Below are 19,885 nucleotides of genomic sequence, written 5' to 3'. Positions count from 1 at the left end.
GCAGGTGTGGCCATAAAAGAAAACAAGCAACTAGGCATTGAAATTCAAAGAGAATAGATTGAAAAATTCTTGAACAGGCAGTCCACCAAAGAGAAGCAAATAGCCAATAAGCACATGTAAGTGTTGAACATGATTAGCTCTCAGAGAAATGCCAATTAAAACTACAAATTCATATCCCCACGCACCCATCAAAACAGCTAAAGTTAAAAATTTTAGGCTGACACCACTAAATGTTGACAAGAATGTGCAGCAGCTAGAACTCTCATATATTGCTGATGGGAATGAAAAAAATGTCCATCACCTGAAAACTGTTTGGCATTTTCTTATAAAGTTAAATATATGCCCAATTGACTGACCTTTGATGCCACTCCTTGATATTTACCCAAAGGAAATGGAAACATGTTTACAAAAAGTCTTGGGCAAAAATGTTTATATATAGCAAGTTTATCCATTGTGTTAGTCAAAGTTCTCCAGAGACACAAAACCACTAGGCTGTTATTTATATATACAGAGAGAGAAAGATTTAAGGAATTGGCTCATGTGATTATAGCGTCTCTCAAGCCTGAAATATGCAGGGCAGTTGGGAGACCCAGAGAAGAGTTAATGTTTTGGTCTTGAGTCTAAAGGCAGTCTAGAGGCAGAATCCCTTCTTCCTCTGGGGACCTCAATCTTTTTTTCATAAAGCCTTCAACTGATTGGGTGAGGCCCACCCATATTATGGAGGGTAATCTGCCTCCATGATATGGAATATAATGAGTTCAGTACAATCAAAGTCTACTGATTTAAATGTTAATAACTTCTAAAAAAATACCTTCATGGCACCATCTAGATTGGTGTTTGACCAAATATTTGAGTACCACAGCCTAAGTTGATACATAAAATTATCCATCATCCATCATTACACCAAACTGGAAACAACCTAAATATCTATCACCCAGAGAATGGATAAACATATGGTTGGTACATTTATACAATGAAATTTCTACTAAGAAATAAAGAGGTACAAACTACTGATACATGGAAAAACATGATGAATCTCCAAAATATTATGTTAAGAGAAAGAAACTAGACACAAAATAGTATATATTGTATAATTCCATTTTTATGAAGTTCAAGAACGGGTAAATCTAACTTCTGGTGATAGAAACAGCATAATGTTGCCTATGAGAGGTGAGAATTTACTGGAAAGAGGCAGAAAGGAACATTTTGCGGTAAAATATGTGTTCTTTAGCTTGATTAAAATGTTGATTACACAGGTATATACATTTATAAAAATTCATTCATTATATATTTAAAGGAGGTGCATTTTGCTATATGTAAATTTTACCTTTTTTTTTTTTTTTTTTGCTTTTTAGGGCCGCACTTGCGGCACATGGAGGTTCCCAGGCTAGAGGTCTAATAGGAGCTACAGCTGCCAGCCTACACCACAACCACAACAATGCAGGATCCGAGCCGCGTCTGTGACCTACACTACAACTCACAGCAACGCCAGATCCCCAACCCACTGATTGAGGTCAGGGATCAAGTCCGCAACCTTGTGGTTCCTAGTCGGATTCGTTTCCGCTGGGCCACGATGAGAATCGAATTTTGCCTTAATGTTTTGAAAAATGAAGAGATTACAATCTTAAAAGAGATTTTTTTAAGAAGGTTACAGCCTAGTTGGGGAGACAGTAGGCAGATTGACATTTACAACATGATATGATCAGTGAGGCACTTAATCTACTTAGTTTATTAAGGCTTTAAAAAGAGTAGGTGGGAGTGGATACTCATATTTCTTAATGAGATCTGGGACTTTGACTATCATTATTCAACTTTGAATCCCCAGAACCTGATTCAGGGTCCAGCTCAACAAATATGTGTTGGGTAAGTTCTATGCGTGCGCGCGCGCACACACACACACACACACACACACACACACACACACACACACGCTCTCTCTCACACAGAAACTAAACATCAGGCCAATAATTATCACCTGCTTTAAACTTCTTCCCGCTTTTTATTTACAAATGTATGAACCCTGAGTCTGTGAGAACCTCAAGAACAGAACCCAAGGATGGCAAAAAGATTTCACCTTGCCCATCAACTCCAAGTACTTGGCAAGTCCAAGGGGTAGTCTACATATGGCTTTGAGAATGACTCTGAGGCTGGGTGTGGGTTCAACAGGGGAGAATATCTTAATTGGTTAGAATTGCCTGCTACAGGTGTGAAAAGTGACATGCCATACTTTCGCCATCTTAAGAGAGCTCAAATTTAAGCACCATGTAATATTTAAATAAGAAAGGTAAACTACATATAGAGGGAGAAGATTTTAAGCTGGCCCTCTCCTAGGGTAGAAAAAACATGTAATGGCCATTGAAAACCAATTCAAATACCAATATCTTGTGACAGGGCCTGTCTTGATTTAGTTAAATATGTCCTATATTTGAAACAGGCAGATTTCTTCCTGTGGGCTGCAATACATACTGATGGAAACTAAAAATCTTTAAAAAAAAAAACAAAAAAACACTGATGGTATATCCTTGAAGAGATTTATCTGTACATTATATTCACTTCTAGCATGGGGTCTACGAGTCACTTATAGAAATCTAGAATTCAGTTGGAAAAGTCAAGCAGGGTAGGACTATAATAATAATCACCATTTCTTAAGAGTTAACCATATGCCTGGCATTGTATTTAAAACTAAAAATGCTGACGAGGTTTTATTTATTTCCCCAGCCACTCCACAATGAGGCAAGTGCTGCCCTTAGTGGCAAAGAGAAAAACTGTCTCAGAGAGAATCCGGGGCAGAGAGGAATCGAAATCTGGTGTGGCTGACTCGGTTTGTTAGTTTGTGTGGCCAGCTATTCTGCTAGTTTATCTCAGGAGGCAATTCTTCTGTGCTTTTCTAAAAGGGAGACCTCACCAGTAGAGTTTCTGACATTGCAGCAATATGTGGGATGCTAGGAATCCGACTGGGTGATGGGGCCCTTTCTCTGGCATTGCCAGGTTGGACTGACCTCATTTTGGAAACTTTTCTTGTTACCTCTTTGGTATGTTTTGCTTCTGGCTTGACTCTGATCTCTAACTTGAAATCTATTGCTAAAAAGAAAACAAACTCTTTCATAATTGTGGCTTTCAGGCTGGGAACAAAGATCCAAAGAATTAGACAGGGAGAAAGAAGCACAACATTTCCTAGTTTTTGAATGACTTAGATAACCCCTTCATTCAGCAAAGCAAATTTGCAAAACATATTGGTCTCATCAGTGACTGACAGTACCCCAAAATACACCAGCATGACCTCTGCATAGTTCACACTGAGATACTGGCCAAGCAGAAGTGGAAAAAAAAAAATACCCTCAAGACAACAAACAAGAAGGGGAAGGAGAAGACGAGAGGAAGAGAGAGGAAGAGAGAAAGGGAAGTTGGACAGAAAGAAGTGAAATCAAATGAATGGAATTGCTAATGAAATTGTTGATTTCAGTGCTACACAGAGAGAAACTAACTGCAATCTTGATTTTTCTTCCAGGTTATGTAAACACAAATTAAAGAAAAACTGTCTTTTTAAGATCTATTCATGATTCCCACATCTCTCATCAGTAAAGGGTAGAGCAGGTGTGTTTGAAACTGTAACCAAGAGATTAATAAATGTTGCCATGGAATACCTTTTTGTCTTCCTTGAGCTTTCCAGTTTAGTTTTCTTCAGAGCTGCCTTTTTTACTTTTTTTAAATTGAAGTATAGTTGATTTATAATGTTGTATTCATGATTCAATTACACATACATACATACATATACATATATGTACATTATTTTTCAGATTCCTTCCCATTATAGTTTATTATGAGATATGGAATATAGTTCCCTTTGCTATACAGCAGGACCTTGTTGATTATCTAATTTATATATAGCAGTATATAATCTGCTATTTCCAAACTCCTAATTTATCCCTCCCCCACCCTTTCCCCTTTGGTAACTGTAAGTTTAAATTCTATGTCTGTGAGTCTGTTTCTGTTTTGTAAATAGGCTCATTGGTAGCATTTAAAAAAGATTCTACATATAAGCATGATTTTTGTCTTTGTCTTACTTCACATAATATCTAGGTATTATCTAGGTCCATTCATGTTGCTGCAAATGGCACTATTTCATTCTTTTTTATAATTGAGTAATATTCCATTACACACACACACACACACACACACACACACACACACACACGACATCACATTCTCTTTGTCCATTCATCTACTGATGAACATTTTGGTTGCTTCCATGTCTTGGCTATTGTAAACACTGTTTATGAACACTGAGGTGCATGTATCTTTTCCAGTTAGACTTTTCCCTGGATAGGTGTCCAGGAGTAGGATTGCTGGATCATATGGCAACTCTATTTTAGTTTTTTAAGGAACCTCCATACTATTCTCCATAGTGGCTGCACCAATTTACATTTCCACCAACAGTGCAGGAGGCTTCGCTTTTCTTCACACCCACTCTAGCATTTATTATTTGTAGACATTTCCTGATGGCCATTCTTAATGATATGAGGTGGTACTCCATGGTTTTGATTTGCATTTCTCTAATAATTAGTGATGCTGAGCACCTTTTCATGTGCCTCTTGGCCATATGTATCTTCTTTGGAGAAATGTCTATTAAGGTCTTCTGCCTATTTTTCGATTGGGTTGCATATATAGCTGTAGGAGATATTCGTGTATTTTAGAAACTCATCCTTTGTCAGTTGCATCACTTGCAAATATTTTCCATTCTGTAGGTTGTCTTTTCATTTTGTTTATGGTTTCCTTTGCTGTGCAAAAGCTTATAAGTTTAAGTCCCATTCGTTTATCTTTGCTTTTATTTCCTCTCATGCATTAGCAATACAGTGTGGAACAGGGCAGAAAATATAAATTTGGGAGACTGACCTAAGAAAACATTGCTATGATTTATGTCAGAGAATGTTTTGCCTATGTTCTCTTCCAGGAGTTTTATGGTGTCATGTCTTATATTTAAGTCTTCAAGTCATTTTGAGTTTATTTTTATAATTGAGATCTGCCTGTAGTTCCACATAGCTCACATTTATGGTAGTGAGAAAACTCTCCTACACTGCCTCCTTCAGGTCAAACTGCCAAGAGCAGAGAACCATTAATGAAGTTGGCTTGGAATAGTTCACCTCAACAAGTTTGTACCACAGAGAAAAATCATTGCAGTTAAAATGCAATTAACAGCCCAGAGTCCATGCCATGAATGTCTTAGAAACTCTATGTGTCTTAAGGTATATGCTATACAATGCTCTCCAATAGCAGATGAAGGTATCATCTGAGCATTTATTGGGGTTCAACCATACACAAGCCACTTTAGAAGCTTGCAATGCATCATTTCATTTAGTTTTCAAGTCAAATCAAGTACTTAATCACTACTATCCAAATAAAGAAATTGACACTCGGGTTAAGAAAGTGGCCCAAGTTCACACAATATTAAGTGTCATAATCAAGATTAAAACACAACTACTGAATTCTAAAAATTTATATTTTCTGCCCTGTTCCACACTGTATTGCTAATGCATGAGAGGAAATGCTTTTCAGTTTCTTTGTATGTATCTTTATCATAGAACCAGCCAGAGTTACTCAGAAACAATTTGCTGCTGCCTAAGCTTTTCCTGATGGATCATCCAAAGAAGAGGCTTTTATTGTTCCTCTGACTTCAGCAATATTGGGAGTTCTGGAGCCCCTGAAGGACTGTAATTATGTCAGTGGTTCTGTAAACAATTTATCACTTGAACACTGCTGTGGCAAGAATTATAAGCAGTCCTCAAACTCAAAATTTTGTCTGTTCCTTCATTCTCTTTTTTTGCCCTTAAAAAAAAGGTTTTATTTTTTCCCCATGCAATTACAAAAAAAATTTAGTTTTTTTTGATATTAAAAGAACACAAGGCTATTATTTCTTTTTGCTAAAGCAAGTTATTTGATTTGATTGGAGTGTTTTATATAGGAAGAAAAGGGTTTATTAAGCCCATGTTTGGATTTTTTTTTTCACATATAAATCTTTAGAATTATATTTTTTTTCCGGCATGGAAAATGAGTTGAGGGTAATAGTAAAGGCAATTATCTGTGTTAAGCACCATGAAGATGTTCTTAAAATTATAAAATATTTAAATGTTGTATCATAATTATTACTATAAAAGTTTCAGGGTTGGAAAAGGATAATTATAATAATAATAATAATATCCCCTTGCTTTCCCATGGTGCTTCCCTATGGTTCAAGACATTTTATAATTTGCTCCCACCCATCCCTGCCAACCTTATTCTCTACTCTTTACAACAAATGTTCATCTTCTACCTGCATCAATCTTGTCTAATTGGTGATGGTAAACAGTCATTGCATATTACAGCCTTAACCCTACACTAAGGTTACTCACCTTAAGCTCCACGCCTTCCACTGCCCTACCATTACTCAAATTATTACCAAACTCCACTTTCTTCAGGTTGCAGCTCAAGTTCATCTGCCTGACCACTGGTGCACATTCGTCTCTATCTTCAACACTGAGAGCATTTGCCATCTGGACCACCACCTGGGCTCTCACTGACTTGTCACAGTCTTATGTGTATTTTTGCATTTGTCAAGGTAGGAGTGATTGAAGGGAGTTTCATCAAGGAGTATCTATAGAAATGTAGTAGCAAAGAATGATGAAGCACCTGGAACAAAGGCAACAGGAGGAAGCCTTGATTAGCTTAGATCTGAAAGGAACAAGTGGAGAACAATATCTTAGGAGAAGGGCTCCTAACAGGAGCTGTGGCCTTGAGGAAGGAATTCAGTCACCATCAAGAGGAGCCCAGTAGAAAAGGAGCCAAGAAGTGTCCCAATCTCCACCTCCTCTGCTCTTCACTCTCCTGCTGGTTTTCACATTAACCGAACCCACCAAGAAGCCAGGGGAAAGAAGTTCAGTTAATGCAGACCATGGAAGTCATCCTGCCAGGATCCTGAACAGAGGAGAAGGAAAGTTTGTGTGTGTTTGTGTGCTTTTTTGGCCACACTTGCAGCATAGCTAAGTTCCCAGGCCAGGGATCAAATATGAGCCATGGCTGTGACCTATGCCACAGCTGCAGCAATGCCAGATCCTTAACCCACCATGCCACAGCAGGAACTCTGAGAGTCTGTGTTTTGAAAGGCAGCTGAGTTTATTTGTCTTGCGTCCTGAATTAAATTGATTATAATCTCCATTATTTCTCACCTCTTCTCAATCAGAGACTTTCAGGTTCCTTGAAACCTGAGATAGGGCAGAGAGCAAATGTCTTTCCCTTGTGATTCTGGGCAATGTCTTTAGCTCCTGGACACTGAGAAGACCCCCTGGTACCTAAACTTCTACTTTAAGATCACCTGCAACACTCCATGATGATAGTTCTGTGCTTGATTAAGCACTAAGAACAAATCCACTGGTGTCTTTCATTTAAAAAGTGCAAGGTGGCATCATTATTTTATTTCCTTGGCTGGATTAGCATACATTTGCATAGTTGTTATCCAATATCATTGAGGCATACTTCTGAGAAAACCAATTACCAAAGAAGTAATTTCAGCATATCTAATCTACCTAATGTCTCTAAAATTAAAAAATAAGAAAGAAAAAGGAAAAAATAAGAAAAGAAAGAAAATAATCAACTGCTTCTTGGAGGATGTTTTTGCAAATTTCATGCATTGCTTCTCATTGGTGACAAGTGTGACCAAACATAGGAAGAAGACAATTTATCACTGAAATATGGGTTTTGAAAATCACTTCTAATCAACCATTTTATGCCAGGCAGACAGAATAAGAGGATAATAGTTCAGTTAGATAGCATCTAATTTCAAAAACCCACTGTATACTTTTTTATTCTTATTAGAGAAAAAAAAAACCCAAAACTTTGAGCTACTGAAAGTTAATTTGGCAGTGACTTGGAACCAACACCCGCCTCTTCCTTCCACATTTTGCACAGAACCACACAAGTATTAGTACTGAATAAATTCTTGAAAGTGAAAAGACAAATGCAATCTTTCAATCCTCCCTGTTCATTCATTCTTTTATTTTATTTATTTTATTTTATTTTTGCTCCTTTTTAGGGCTGCACCCACGGCACATGGGGGTTCCCAGGCTAGGGGCTGAATCAGAGCTATAGCTGCTGGCCTACACCAAAGCCACAGCAACTCAGGATCCAAGCAGCATCTGTGACCTGCACCACAGCTCATGGCAATGCCAGATCCTTAAACTACTGAGTGAGGCCAGGGATTGAACCCGCATCCTCATGGATGCTAGTCGGGTCCGTTAACCACTGAGCCACGACAGGAACTCCATCCCTGTTCATTCATTCTGATGTACAGTAATGCTCATTGCTGTACTCTCAATGCTCATCTATATTCCTCCTGCTGCAAAGTTAGCCTCCTCCTACTCTTCCCTCAGTGAAGACAGAAACAGCTGATCCACCCTCTTTATCCACATGATACATTTACAAGTGACTTGACAGCCTTCATGAAATAGTGAAAGGAGTCATCGCATCCTTGATAAATCCACCTACAAAAGGGAAAAGTTTCACAAGTTAATCAATTTGCCTGCTTTCTAACCCTCCACATCAATGTTATTTCCATTTCCATCTCCATCTCAAAAAAGCCCAAGAAGCTCAGGGACCTAGTTTGCCTCATTCCCCCATTGATTTCCAGCTACCAGTAAAGTGCCTGGCACACAGTAGGAGCTCCACATGTATTTCCCAAACTGAAGGAAAATCTATCATGTACTACTTTCAGCTGTAGCTTCACTCTTAGAAAATATTACCCACTGGTAGAAAGCGCTCTGTAAATAATAATGATTATGACAACAGCAAGGACAATGATAATAATAAAATGCTTACTAAGTGTCGTGCGCTATTCTATGGACGTTAGGGTACTACCAGTTTAACCCTCTGATGAGGTTCCCGGCACATTATTCCCATATACAGCACCTTGGCACAGTGACTATTTTGAGCTGAAGGAGTTTAAGAAAACAGCTGGAACAGGAAGATCACTCTGACCGTTCCCATCTCTTCTTCCCTGAAACAGGTCATAAGATGCTCCTGTGGGAGGTGCTGTCCATATACCTGGAGGAAAGGAGCATCCTTTTCTCTTAAGGGACAGCAAGAATTCTAACAAATAGGCCCCAGTTTCCCCCAGTTTACTACAACAACCTCATACTCCTTAACCTATCATCTTTCAACACAACTGCAGACCCATCATCAAACCTAGGATAAAAACACTCAAGTCTGTCTTTTCAGGGGCTTCATTTCCTTATAATGGCTATGTCATGTAAAACGTATCAAATAAATGTGTATGCTTTCCTCCTGTTAATCTGTCTTTGTCAGTTTAATTTTCAGACCCAGCCCAGGACCCTAAGAGGATCAAGGAAAGCTTTTTCCTCCCCTGCACTTCAAAACAATCATGTAAGGGAGTTCCCTTCATGGCTCAGTGGTTACGAACCTGAGTAATATCCACGAGGACTCAAATTTGATCCTTGCCCTTGCTCAGTGGGTTTAGGATCTGGTGTTGCCATGAGCTATGGTGTAGGTTGAAGACACAGCTCGGATTCCGTGGTGTTGCTGTGGCTGTGGTGTAGGCCAGCAGCTTCAGCTCCAATTGGACCCCTAGCCTGATATAAAAGTTGTGTGAGGTAGGTACCATTATCATTTCCATTTTACAAATGAGGAAATTAAGTCATGGAGGAAGCATATAATTTTCCCTAGATAATGGGTCAAATAAGGTTGACTGTCAGAATATAAAACCAGATGAACAGGAAACAGAGCCAAAACTCTTAATCTGACTGTAAATGCATCTGTTTATGCTCCAAGGGAAGTGACAATGAATTCCTTCCATGTATTAGCTATGGTGTCTGTGTTTCAAGGGAAACAGGCGAATAACTGGATTTTTCCAAAAATTTTTGAAAGTGTGCAGTTTAAAACTTCGAGTTCTTCACAAACAATCAGATGAATAACAAAAGTATAAGGCTCAGCTGCTTTTTCTAACACTGATAACCCACTGCAAATGGTTTGTTACTTTTCTCATCTTTACAATCAGCTTTTGACTGCTGTGTTCTTTATTAGAAGCCACTGGGTTCAGGAGGGAAGGAGAAAGTTGCAATGTAACACTAATGATTAAAAAATAGAACTCAAGGGTGTCTGGTTCCTGAGAAGGGAGAAAACTAGATGGGTGGTCTTTTCTTCCTATCAAAGACTCTTCCTCACATGTACCCTAGAGTCATTAAGTGATCATTTACAAAAAGTAACAGAGATATCAGGAGGATATAATTCCCTCTGTTGCTCCTGCCAATGGTTGCTTGAGTGGTTGAAAATGAAGAGAAATTAGAAACCCTGACAGAGATGGTGACAGAAGAGTATGATTCAGTACCATTTCTCTATTGTTATTAAAAAGACTCTTGTTCCTGTAACAAAAACCTGTGTTTTATTTGTGTTTACCCTTTTTTTTTTTTTGTCTTTTTAGGGCTGCATCTGTGATGTATAGAAGTTCCCAGGCTAGGAGTCGAATCAGAGCTGCAGCTGCCAGCTTATACCACAGCCACAGCAATGCCAGATCCTTAACCCACTGAATGAGGCCAAGGATCAAACCCACTTCCTCAGAGATACTAGTTGGGTTCGTTATCACTGAGTCACGACGGGAACTCCCTATTTGTGTTTACTCTTTACTTTCTTTAGAAAATGTTATTTATTTACAAGCACATTTTCTCATTCTCTTTTTCTTTCCCAGTGTTGAAGAAGGCAATGAATCATGTAGAGTTCTTCAGTCTAACTACTGCAGTCAATTAGGAAGAAGTCTTATGGGCAAATAACTCACAAAGATGAAAGGAAAGAAAAGAGCTTTATTTAAGTCCTCTAAATGAGAGTTCAAAGATGAGGAGAAATAACTTTAAAGCCACAAATAAACAATTCAAAACAAGTAGTCATGTATCATATGCTAGATTAACAGAAAATGTTTAAGCACAGCAGGCGGACGTTATTTTCCCTTGCAAGGAACATCCTCTCCCTTTGTCCTCAGCAGTGGTTTAAATGCCTAAGTCACATCATCACAACTATTTCTGTCCGAATATCCTTGAAGCTGGAGGGCAGCACCTCTGCTTGGCATCCTAGAATGTGTTCTAATATCATTTCTTGCAAGCAAACTGTTTTTTTGAAAGATCATGTTTCATATGAATAGTTCATACAAATACAGTATTCTATCCCATAATACAGAATGAAGTATTTCACCCAAATATCAGTAGAATTGATTTTGCAGAAATATTATTGTATCCACTTATGATTCTTCCTATACAGCACCAGGAGTACGCAAATCCCAGTATGCAAAGCACAGTCTAGGTGGCAGGCTAGTGGAATATTTGACATCATCTCTACTCGAAACTCAAGTATCTAAAGTTAAACAAGATGGAGAACCATATAAATATTTTAAAAAAACCCTGCTCACACCTAGCAAATAGACCTCTCTGTGCTTAATTACTTCTGCTCTAACCTCTAAAAGGCAATGCTAAGAGTCAATAAGCTTATCTAAGACTGATTAGCAAGAACAAAAAAGTAAAGCAAAGTTGGCCTCATAAACCATGAAGTCCAGGGGTTAATCATCTACATTTCTCTTTCTGCAAACTGCTAACAGACCTGATTAACACACTTCTCTTTCCAAGTTTCTCAAACTTTTACCATTTTCCAAAAGTCTTTCTATGTGCCTTATGCAGTCGACTGTCTCTAGGAAAGTGCTCCTTACCTTCTTGCTAAAATGCTTTATGTCAGCCCACTACACCAAGAAACCAAAGTAATCAACCTGTCTTCCCCTTCACACACTTCCTTGTGCACATTTTCCTAAACTTTCTTGTCACATACGTGGGCGCCATCAAGTGTGCAATATTCTTCCCAAGGAGTCTTGAAAATCACTACAAAGGAAATCATACTAAAATAAAAATATCTAGATGTGGAGATAATCTTACAGCAAGTACATTTACACTCATAGTGGCTGGAGACCCCTCTATTTCACACAATCCCTTCACTCTTTAATTGTCATGCTTCAAAGAAAACCACACTTCATGTCAGAAACACAACTTTGAAAGTCAAGCACTAAGAATGAAACTGCACCTGTACTCTTGCCCCTGACGTCTGACACCGCAGTTCCCTGCTTGTGTATCCGGATCCTCGTCTAGTGGTAAGATCCTGGAGGGCAGGAGTCCTCCCTTTGGGCTCATCTTTGCATCTCCAGTCTTTGGCTCAGTGAGAATGTCTTAAAATGTCCATTTCGACTTTCAAGTGCACTGGTCTTTGTTTTTCGCTTCTAACTCAACTCAAAGATTTTGTTTTAACTATTCGACTAAAAGCTCATGTGCTTTCTTCACTAAAGTAAGTTGAGGAGCTTGGCATGGGGATCGGAGTTTGCAAAACTAGCAACAGTAATTCCTGCTAAGTGGGAGTGGACAGAGGGCACCAAGATTAAGAGGCCCATCACAAAGCCTAGCATTCTGTCACATGAACGGTAATGTAAACTTATTCCTTACTGATAAGGGAGAGAATGATATTGGTTTTAGGAAAACCTGGGTCCCATTTCAAATGAGATGACATATGAAAATTTTTACAAAATTAATCAGGAACCTAGTAAGAGCACTATACATACTATTATTGCTATGTCATTATGTTACGGATATGCTCTTGTCTTTGAGAATATCTTAATCTTGTTTATTTCCCCTCACCATAATACCCTAGGATTAATGACATAGTTTTTGTCAAGTGTTTCAAAATCCCAGAGGTGTTATAATCAACCCAAGTACCATTTTATTTATGCAAACTGCATCTACACAGCAAGTCCACTTAAACATTAAGGATTGGGAACTTCTGTCTCATAAGCCTTAATAAATGATTCCCTCTGGCTCTAAAAGCAAGTACTTTTTCAATGACAATGGGAGGGAAAGCAAAGGAATTACTCTGTGACATCTGCTGTGTAACGTTCTTCGAATGGCGCATCTCGATAAATGCATGAGAGTCCTTGGAGAGTTACTGCATACAGTGAAGAGAGAGTGGTAAAAATCCCAGTATTTCTGAAAAGGAAGGCAAGACATGTTAAAGCCAGAAAAGCCTCAAAGTTTACGTCAGTAGCAGTGATCCATTTGGTCCCTACTTTATACATAATGGCAGCTTTCTAGGGTCTCTGACAGTGAGACAAAATTAAGCATGAATAATGATGCTAAGGCAGGTTAGGTGACTTTTTAAGACTAAGATAGCTAATAAGTACCAGAATAAGACTGCACCTAAACCACTGGCCTCTAAGACTAATGAACTTTGCACTCTGTGACCAACACTTCTCCCTTGTTGGAACAGCCTGTGACAGCTAAAATCAGGAACAGAAGCCTAGATAAGGGCTGGTTCACAAAGGCAGCAAAGTCCATATGAAGCATGAGGACTCAGCTTTGCCAATGGCTTTCTGCATGACTCATCACAAAGTTTTTAATACTCCATTACCTGCCTACTAAAGACTTCAATATATTTAAAAGTGAATGACATCATCTACCCAAAACAATTTAATCTTCTGGTAAAATTGTATATGAGCAATCCCAAATGTTATTGTTATTATTTAATTCATCTACATTGATGGGAAGAAGGTAAAACTGTCACCTTTATAGAATTGTTCACCTTGTCCCTTGACAGAGAAATTCCCAAGGTGCCTCCAAGCACCACCTACCTGATACATGTATTTACTTTCACATTTGCATTTTATAACCCTTTGCTTCATTGCATTTAAGTAACATTCTCAAATTCGTAAAAGCGGTCTCAAAATCCATTTTTTATTAGAATTTCCTGCACTTCCATTGCAGTCTGAAAGTACTTTAGAGTGAAAACCGTAGGAAGTGAATTTTTTACCTCCAAATCATCATCAGGGATAGCCCTTTTCCATTTTACGTTCCACCTGATGTGTTCATATGCATTGACGACAACTTCGATTGCTTTGGGACAAGAATGGCAAGCCTGTATCACCTGCAGAGACACCAGAGAGTTTCATTTGTTCAATGCACATGTATTATTCTTTCATTCCACTCACAGAGACATCAAGACTTCATGGACCTTGAAGGCTCCTTGGAGCCCTGAAATGCTTTTGAGAAGACTCATTCCAGCTTTGAGTTTTCAAACACATTGCCAGCCCTGAGGGTAGATGAGAGGATTAACAACACCAGACTAATTTCCTTCATCATTCAGGAATGAGTGAAAAAGAGGTGATGACAAAGAAGGTGAGAGCCAGATGAAATGCGCGTCCGGCCCATAACTGAAGCAATTCTGAGGCTGGTCTCAGAATACACCACCAGCTGCCTGGGAAACTCTTCCAGTTTTACAGAAAATTTTATTAGCAAAAAGCCAAATGTTAGTAATCCAAGAATTTAAGCCCACTGGTGACTATGATGTAAAATGAACTGCAGAGTAAACTGACCAGAGTAAATTGACCAAAGATGACTTCCAGTGCAATGCCTGAAGAGGACTTGTGTCATGTACCAAACCATACTCATTTGTATTTTCACTTTCATCAGCAATAAAAGATAGCATGAGGATTATGCTATCTTTGTCATTAGGCCACTCTGTTCAACAGTTCATTGACTAACCAAAAGATAAAACTGGAAAGCTGAGTTGAGGTGGCCAGCATTTCCATTAGGAGACAAAAAGATTTAGCTTTGACTATAGACCACACTGGCTATCTAACCAACTTGATGTCACCATGAAATTTAGACATCTCTCAGCAATCAATCATGCAGCCTTTAGTAAGTAATAAATGGAGGGATGTAAAAGACATATTCTCAAAGTAAAACATACTGGTTTCTGGTGAGAGGTTGACTGTGAGAAACAAACACACATAAATGAAACAAGCGAAGAGGAATGGAGATGTATGGTTGGTCCACATACATAAGTGTTAGGGGATATAGGTTGAAAAAGGGGAATTAATAGAAATCCCAAGAGGAAGAGCTGTGTGAGTTGGGCTAACCAGGAGTGATTTCTTAGAGACAAGTTCAACTTTGGATCCTAAATGGTAGAAAGGTGTGTGTGTGAGTGTGCATGTGTGAGTGTGTGTGTATGTGTGCGTGTGTATGTGCCCGTGTGTGTCTGTGTGTGGGTTAGATGCCTGCATTCATCCCTGCCGGTGTACACTTTTACACTTATCTACATGTGCAGCATCAGTAAATGTCCTAACAGCTGTGTTGAAAGAGAGATACTTCAAGGGGTACAAAAAAACATAGCTTTATCACATCCCTCTCCCCTGCTCACATAAACCCACTCCCTGGAACTCATTTCCACTCCTACGATGATACCTCAGGCAGGACTCACACTTGTTTCTACTTAATTTTTAATAATAAAAATACCTTAGTCATTCTAGATAGGAGAATAATGCCATTTCAGTAATAAAATGTCCACTTTAGTTGAATAATTGGAACTCCAAATTTTATTTAAATTGTTTCTCCTCCTTGTAGCTTGAGAGTGCTTCAAACTGCAGTGAGAAAGGAGGTGTTGTGGGTGTGGTATAATAGGAAATATATATTTGGTCTTTGCTTATGGTTCCTGACACAGAGTTCCATAAACCAAGCCCCTTTCCACTTTTTCTTTCTTATTTATTTGTTTGTTTATTTATTTATTTATTTATTTTTGTCCTTTGTATTTTTAGGGCCACACCCAAGGCATATGGAGGTTCCCAAGATAGGGGTCTAATTGGAGCTGTAGCTGCAGGCCTCCGCCAGAGCCACAGCAACACCAGATCTGAGCCGCATCTGCGACCTAAACCACAGCTCACAGCAAGCAATGCCAGATCTTTAACCCACTGAGCAAGGCCAGGGATCGAACCACCACCCTCATGGTTCCTAGTCGGATTCATTTCTGCTGTGCCACGATGGCAACTCCTCTTTTTTATTTTTAATGGCCATGCTTGCAGCATATGGAAGTCCCTGCACCAGGGACTGAATCCAAGCCACAGCTACGGCAAGGCCAGATCTTTAACTCACTTCACTGGACCAGGGATTGAATCCATGCTTTCCCAACAACCAGAAGTACTATTGTACATTTCTTAACCCACTGCACCACAGGGAGAAATATTCCATAATTTCAATTATGCTAATGAAATGACTCTTAATGGGGTTCCTAGAGAGCTTTTTGTGGGCTGGTTTTTGGAAAGATGAATCCTTGATTAGAGGACTGGAGATTTTACACCCCTTGTCTCCTATCTCCAGGGAAAGAAAGAAGGGCTGGAGATTTAGTTCAATCACCAATGGCCAATGATTTCATCAGTCATGTCTTCCTACTGCAACTCCCTAGAAGATGGGATTTGGAGAGCTTCGGGGAGGTGGGGCGGGGGGTGGAGTGAGCACATAAAAGTGCAGGAAGGGTGTTATGCACTGAAAGGGCATGGAAACTCTGTGCACCCTCCCATACCTTGCCTAGTGCATCTCTTCTAATGGTCTATTCCCAAGTTTTATCCTTCATAATAAACCAGCATTAGTAAGTAGAGTGCTTTCTTGAATTCTGTGAGTTGTTTAGCAAGTTATAAGACCAAGAAGGGAATTGTGGGCATCCCCAAATATGTAATCAGCTGGGCAGAAATGTGAGTGGCTTGGGTACCCCATTTGTGGCTGATAGCTGAAAGGGGGTCTTGTGGGACTGAATCCTTAACCTATGGAATCTGATGCTAATTCCAGGTAGTTAGTGTCAGAATTTAAAGGAACTATTGGACACATGGCTGGTATCAAGAATGAGGAACTGACTGGTGTAAGAAAAAGCATCTAAGTTTTCCCCACTGTTGTCTTTTTCTTCCCTCTCCCCTGACCTGCTCCTGGGCTGCTCTGGGCTTGGATAAAGGAGGGGAAGAGAAAAAGAGAAGCAATGGTCTTAACTGTCTGATACCAACATGACCTAGAGTCGGTGCCCTTTGTGAGGGTCTCTTCCCATCTTGGGGAGATTTTGTGGACTCTACAGCAAGCCCCCCCGCCCCCTCATTTGGAATAGCCAACTCTCTAGATAAGGGCAATGCCTATCCTCCGGATTCGTCCCTTACAACACCTGCCCCTCCCTAGCAGCTTGTGTGTCCACCAGAAGATCTCCAGCTTCTTTCTGCCAAGATGGGTCTATCTCTGGAAGTCCTTTGGGTGTGGCCTATTTTCATTTCAAAGTGACGCCACGCTCTTCAAGGTGACCCACAAGTGGTCCAGAGGAACCTGTACCTCCATCCCATTGTCTGTGAAAGTACTCTTTTTTTATAATTCAGTGAATTTTATTATACTTGTGGTTGTAAAACCATCATCACAGCCTGATTTCCCTTCCAAACCCACAGCACATCCCTCCACCCATAACCTGTCTCCTTTGGTAACAATAAGTTTTTCTAAGTCTGTGAGTCAGTTTCTGTTCTGCTAAGAAGTTCACTGTATCCTTATTTTAGACTCCACATATAATTGATAGCATATGATATGTGGGTATCACTGTCGGCTAACTTCACTTAGCATGATAATTTCTAGATTCATCCATGTTGCTGCAAATGCCACTATTTAATTCCTTTTAATGACTGAGTAATATTCCATTGTGTATATATACCACATCTTCTTTATCCACTCCTCTGCCAATGGACATTTAGGTTGTTTCCATGTCTTGGTGATTGTATACAGTGCTGCAATGAACACTGGGGTACATGCATCTTTTCAAATCATGGTTTTCTCTGGATAGATGCCCAAGAGTGGGATTGCTGGATCATATGGTAATTCTATATTTAGTTTTTTGAGGAATCTCCATTTCACCACTGAGAATGGTATTAGCTGTGGGTTTGTCATATATGGTCTTTATTATTTTGAAGTAGGTACCTTCTATGCCCACTTTCTGGAGGGTTTTATCAGAAATGGGTGTTGGATTTTGTAAAGAGCTTTTTCTGCATCTCTTGAGAGGATTATTTGGTTTTTATTCTTCAGTTTGTTAATGTGATGTGTCACACTGACTGATTTACAGATATTGAAGAATCCTTTAATCCTTGGATAAATCCCACTTGATCATGTTATATGATCCTTTTAATGCAATGCTGGATTTGGCTTACTAATATTTTGTTGAGGATTTTTATATCTATGTTCATCAGTGATATTGGCATATAGTTTTCTTTTTTATGGTATCTTTGTCTGGTTTGTGTATCAAGGTGATGGTGGCCTCATAGAATGAATTTGGGATTGCTCATTCCTCTGCAATTTTTTGGAATAGCTTCAGAAGGATAGGTGTCAACTCTTCTCTAAATTTTTGGTCAAATTGGCCTGTGAAGCCATCTGGTCCTGGACTTTTTTTTATTGAAAGTTTTTACATTACTTGTGACTGGTCAGTTCATCTTTCTTTTTCATCTTGGTTTAGTTTTGGAAGATTATACTTTTCTAATAATTTGTCTGTTTCTTCTAGGTTGTCCATTTTATTGGCATATAGTTACTTGTGGCAGTCTCTTATGATCCTTTGTATTTCTGTGATGTCCATTGTAACTTCTTTCTCATTTCTAATTTTATTGCATTCTCTATCTTTTTTTCTTGATGAGTATGCATAAGGGTTTATCAATTTTGTTGATCTCTTCAAAGAACCAGCTTTTAGTTTCATTGATCTTTTCCATGGTTTTCTTCATTTCTATTTCATTTATTTCTGCTCTGACCTTTATGATTTCTTTCCTTCAGCTAACTTTGGGTTTTGTCTGTTTTTCTTTCTCTAGTTGCTTTAAGTATAAAGTTAGGTTGTTTATTTGAGATTTTTCTTGTTTTCCCGAGGTAGGCTTGTACTGCTATAAACTTCTTAGAACTGCTTTTGCTGCATCCCATAGGTTTTGGACTGTTGTGTCTTTGTTGTCATTTGCTTCAAGGTATTTTTTAATTTCCTCTTTGATTTCCTCAGTGATACACTGGCTGTTTAGTAGCATGTTGTCTAGTCTCCATGTGTTTGTGTTTTTTGTAGTTTTATTCTTATTGTTGATTTCCATTCCTATAGCATGGAGTCAGAAAAGATGCTTGATATGATTTCAATTTTCTTAATATACTGAGGCTATATTTGTGGCCCAGAATGTAATCTAGCCTAGAGAATATGTGTCTTGGGGTGTTCCCCCTTGGGTTTATTTTATATGGTACTTGTTGTACTTCCTGGATTTAAGTGAGTGATTCCTTTCACATGTTAGAGAAGTTTTTGGCTATTATCTCTTCAAATATTTTCTCTGGCCCTTACTCTCTCTCTTCCTTCTGGCACCCCTATAATATGGATGTTGCTGTGTTTAAAGTTGTCCCAGAGTTCTCTCTGACTGCCTCATTTCTTTTCAGTCTTTTTTCTCTTTTCTGTTCACATCAGTGATTTTCACCAGTCTGTCTTCCACCTCACTCTTTTGTTCTTCTGCCTCCTGTATTCTGCTGTTGGTTCCTTCTAGTGAATTTTTCATTTCAGTTATTGTATTTTGCATATTGTATCTCTGTTTGCTTAATCTTTAAATCTATTTCTTTGTTCAGTGTTTCTTGTAATTTATTAATCTTTGTCTCCAGTTTATTTCTAAGATTTTGAATCATCTTTACTATCATTAGTCTAGTCTTTTTCATGGATGTTGGTAATCTCCAGATCACTTAGCTGTTTTTCTGTGTTGTTTTTTTTTTGTTGTTGTTGTTGTTCCTTTATCTGAGTCATAATTCTCTGCCTTTTCATTTTGTATAGGTTTTTAGTGTAGTTTCTCTTTTGCAGACAACAGGGTTGTAGCTTCTCTTGTTTCTGATGTCTGCTACCATTGTGGCTGACGTTGGTTTGGGGGCTTGCTGCACGCTTCCTTATGGGAAGGACTGGTGTCTACCCACTAGTAGGTGGAGCTGATTCTTATCCCTCCTTTGCCCCGGGTGTGATCAGAGGAATCTGTGTGTCTGGGGAGTCT

General features: G+C 38.9%; 1 protein-coding gene across 1 annotated transcript in view; it reads right to left on the bottom strand.

Annotated features, from left to right (window-relative positions):
* Positions 1–10,818: 10,818 nt before the first annotated feature.
* Positions 10,819–19,885, bottom strand: part of ASB4 (ankyrin repeat and SOCS box containing 4) — an 84,556-nt gene continuing 75,489 nt past the window's right edge. Inside the window, exons 4-5 of the mRNA XM_047752382.1 lie at positions 13,867–13,980; positions 10,819–13,046 (exon numbers count right to left, since the gene is read on the bottom strand). Coding sequence (XP_047608338.1) covers positions 12,858–13,046; positions 13,867–13,980 — 303 coding nt within the window. The 3' untranslated portion in view covers positions 10,819–12,857. The remainder of the gene's footprint in view (positions 13,047–13,866; positions 13,981–19,885) is intronic.

Source organism: Phacochoerus africanus, chromosome 11 (assembly GCF_016906955.1).
Source record: "Phacochoerus africanus isolate WHEZ1 chromosome 11, ROS_Pafr_v1, whole genome shotgun sequence".
Classification (NCBI taxonomy): domain Eukaryota; kingdom Metazoa; phylum Chordata; class Mammalia; order Artiodactyla; family Suidae; genus Phacochoerus; species Phacochoerus africanus.
Note: the sequence above shows the minus strand (reverse complement) of the source record. Positions and strands in the feature narration are given on the sequence as shown.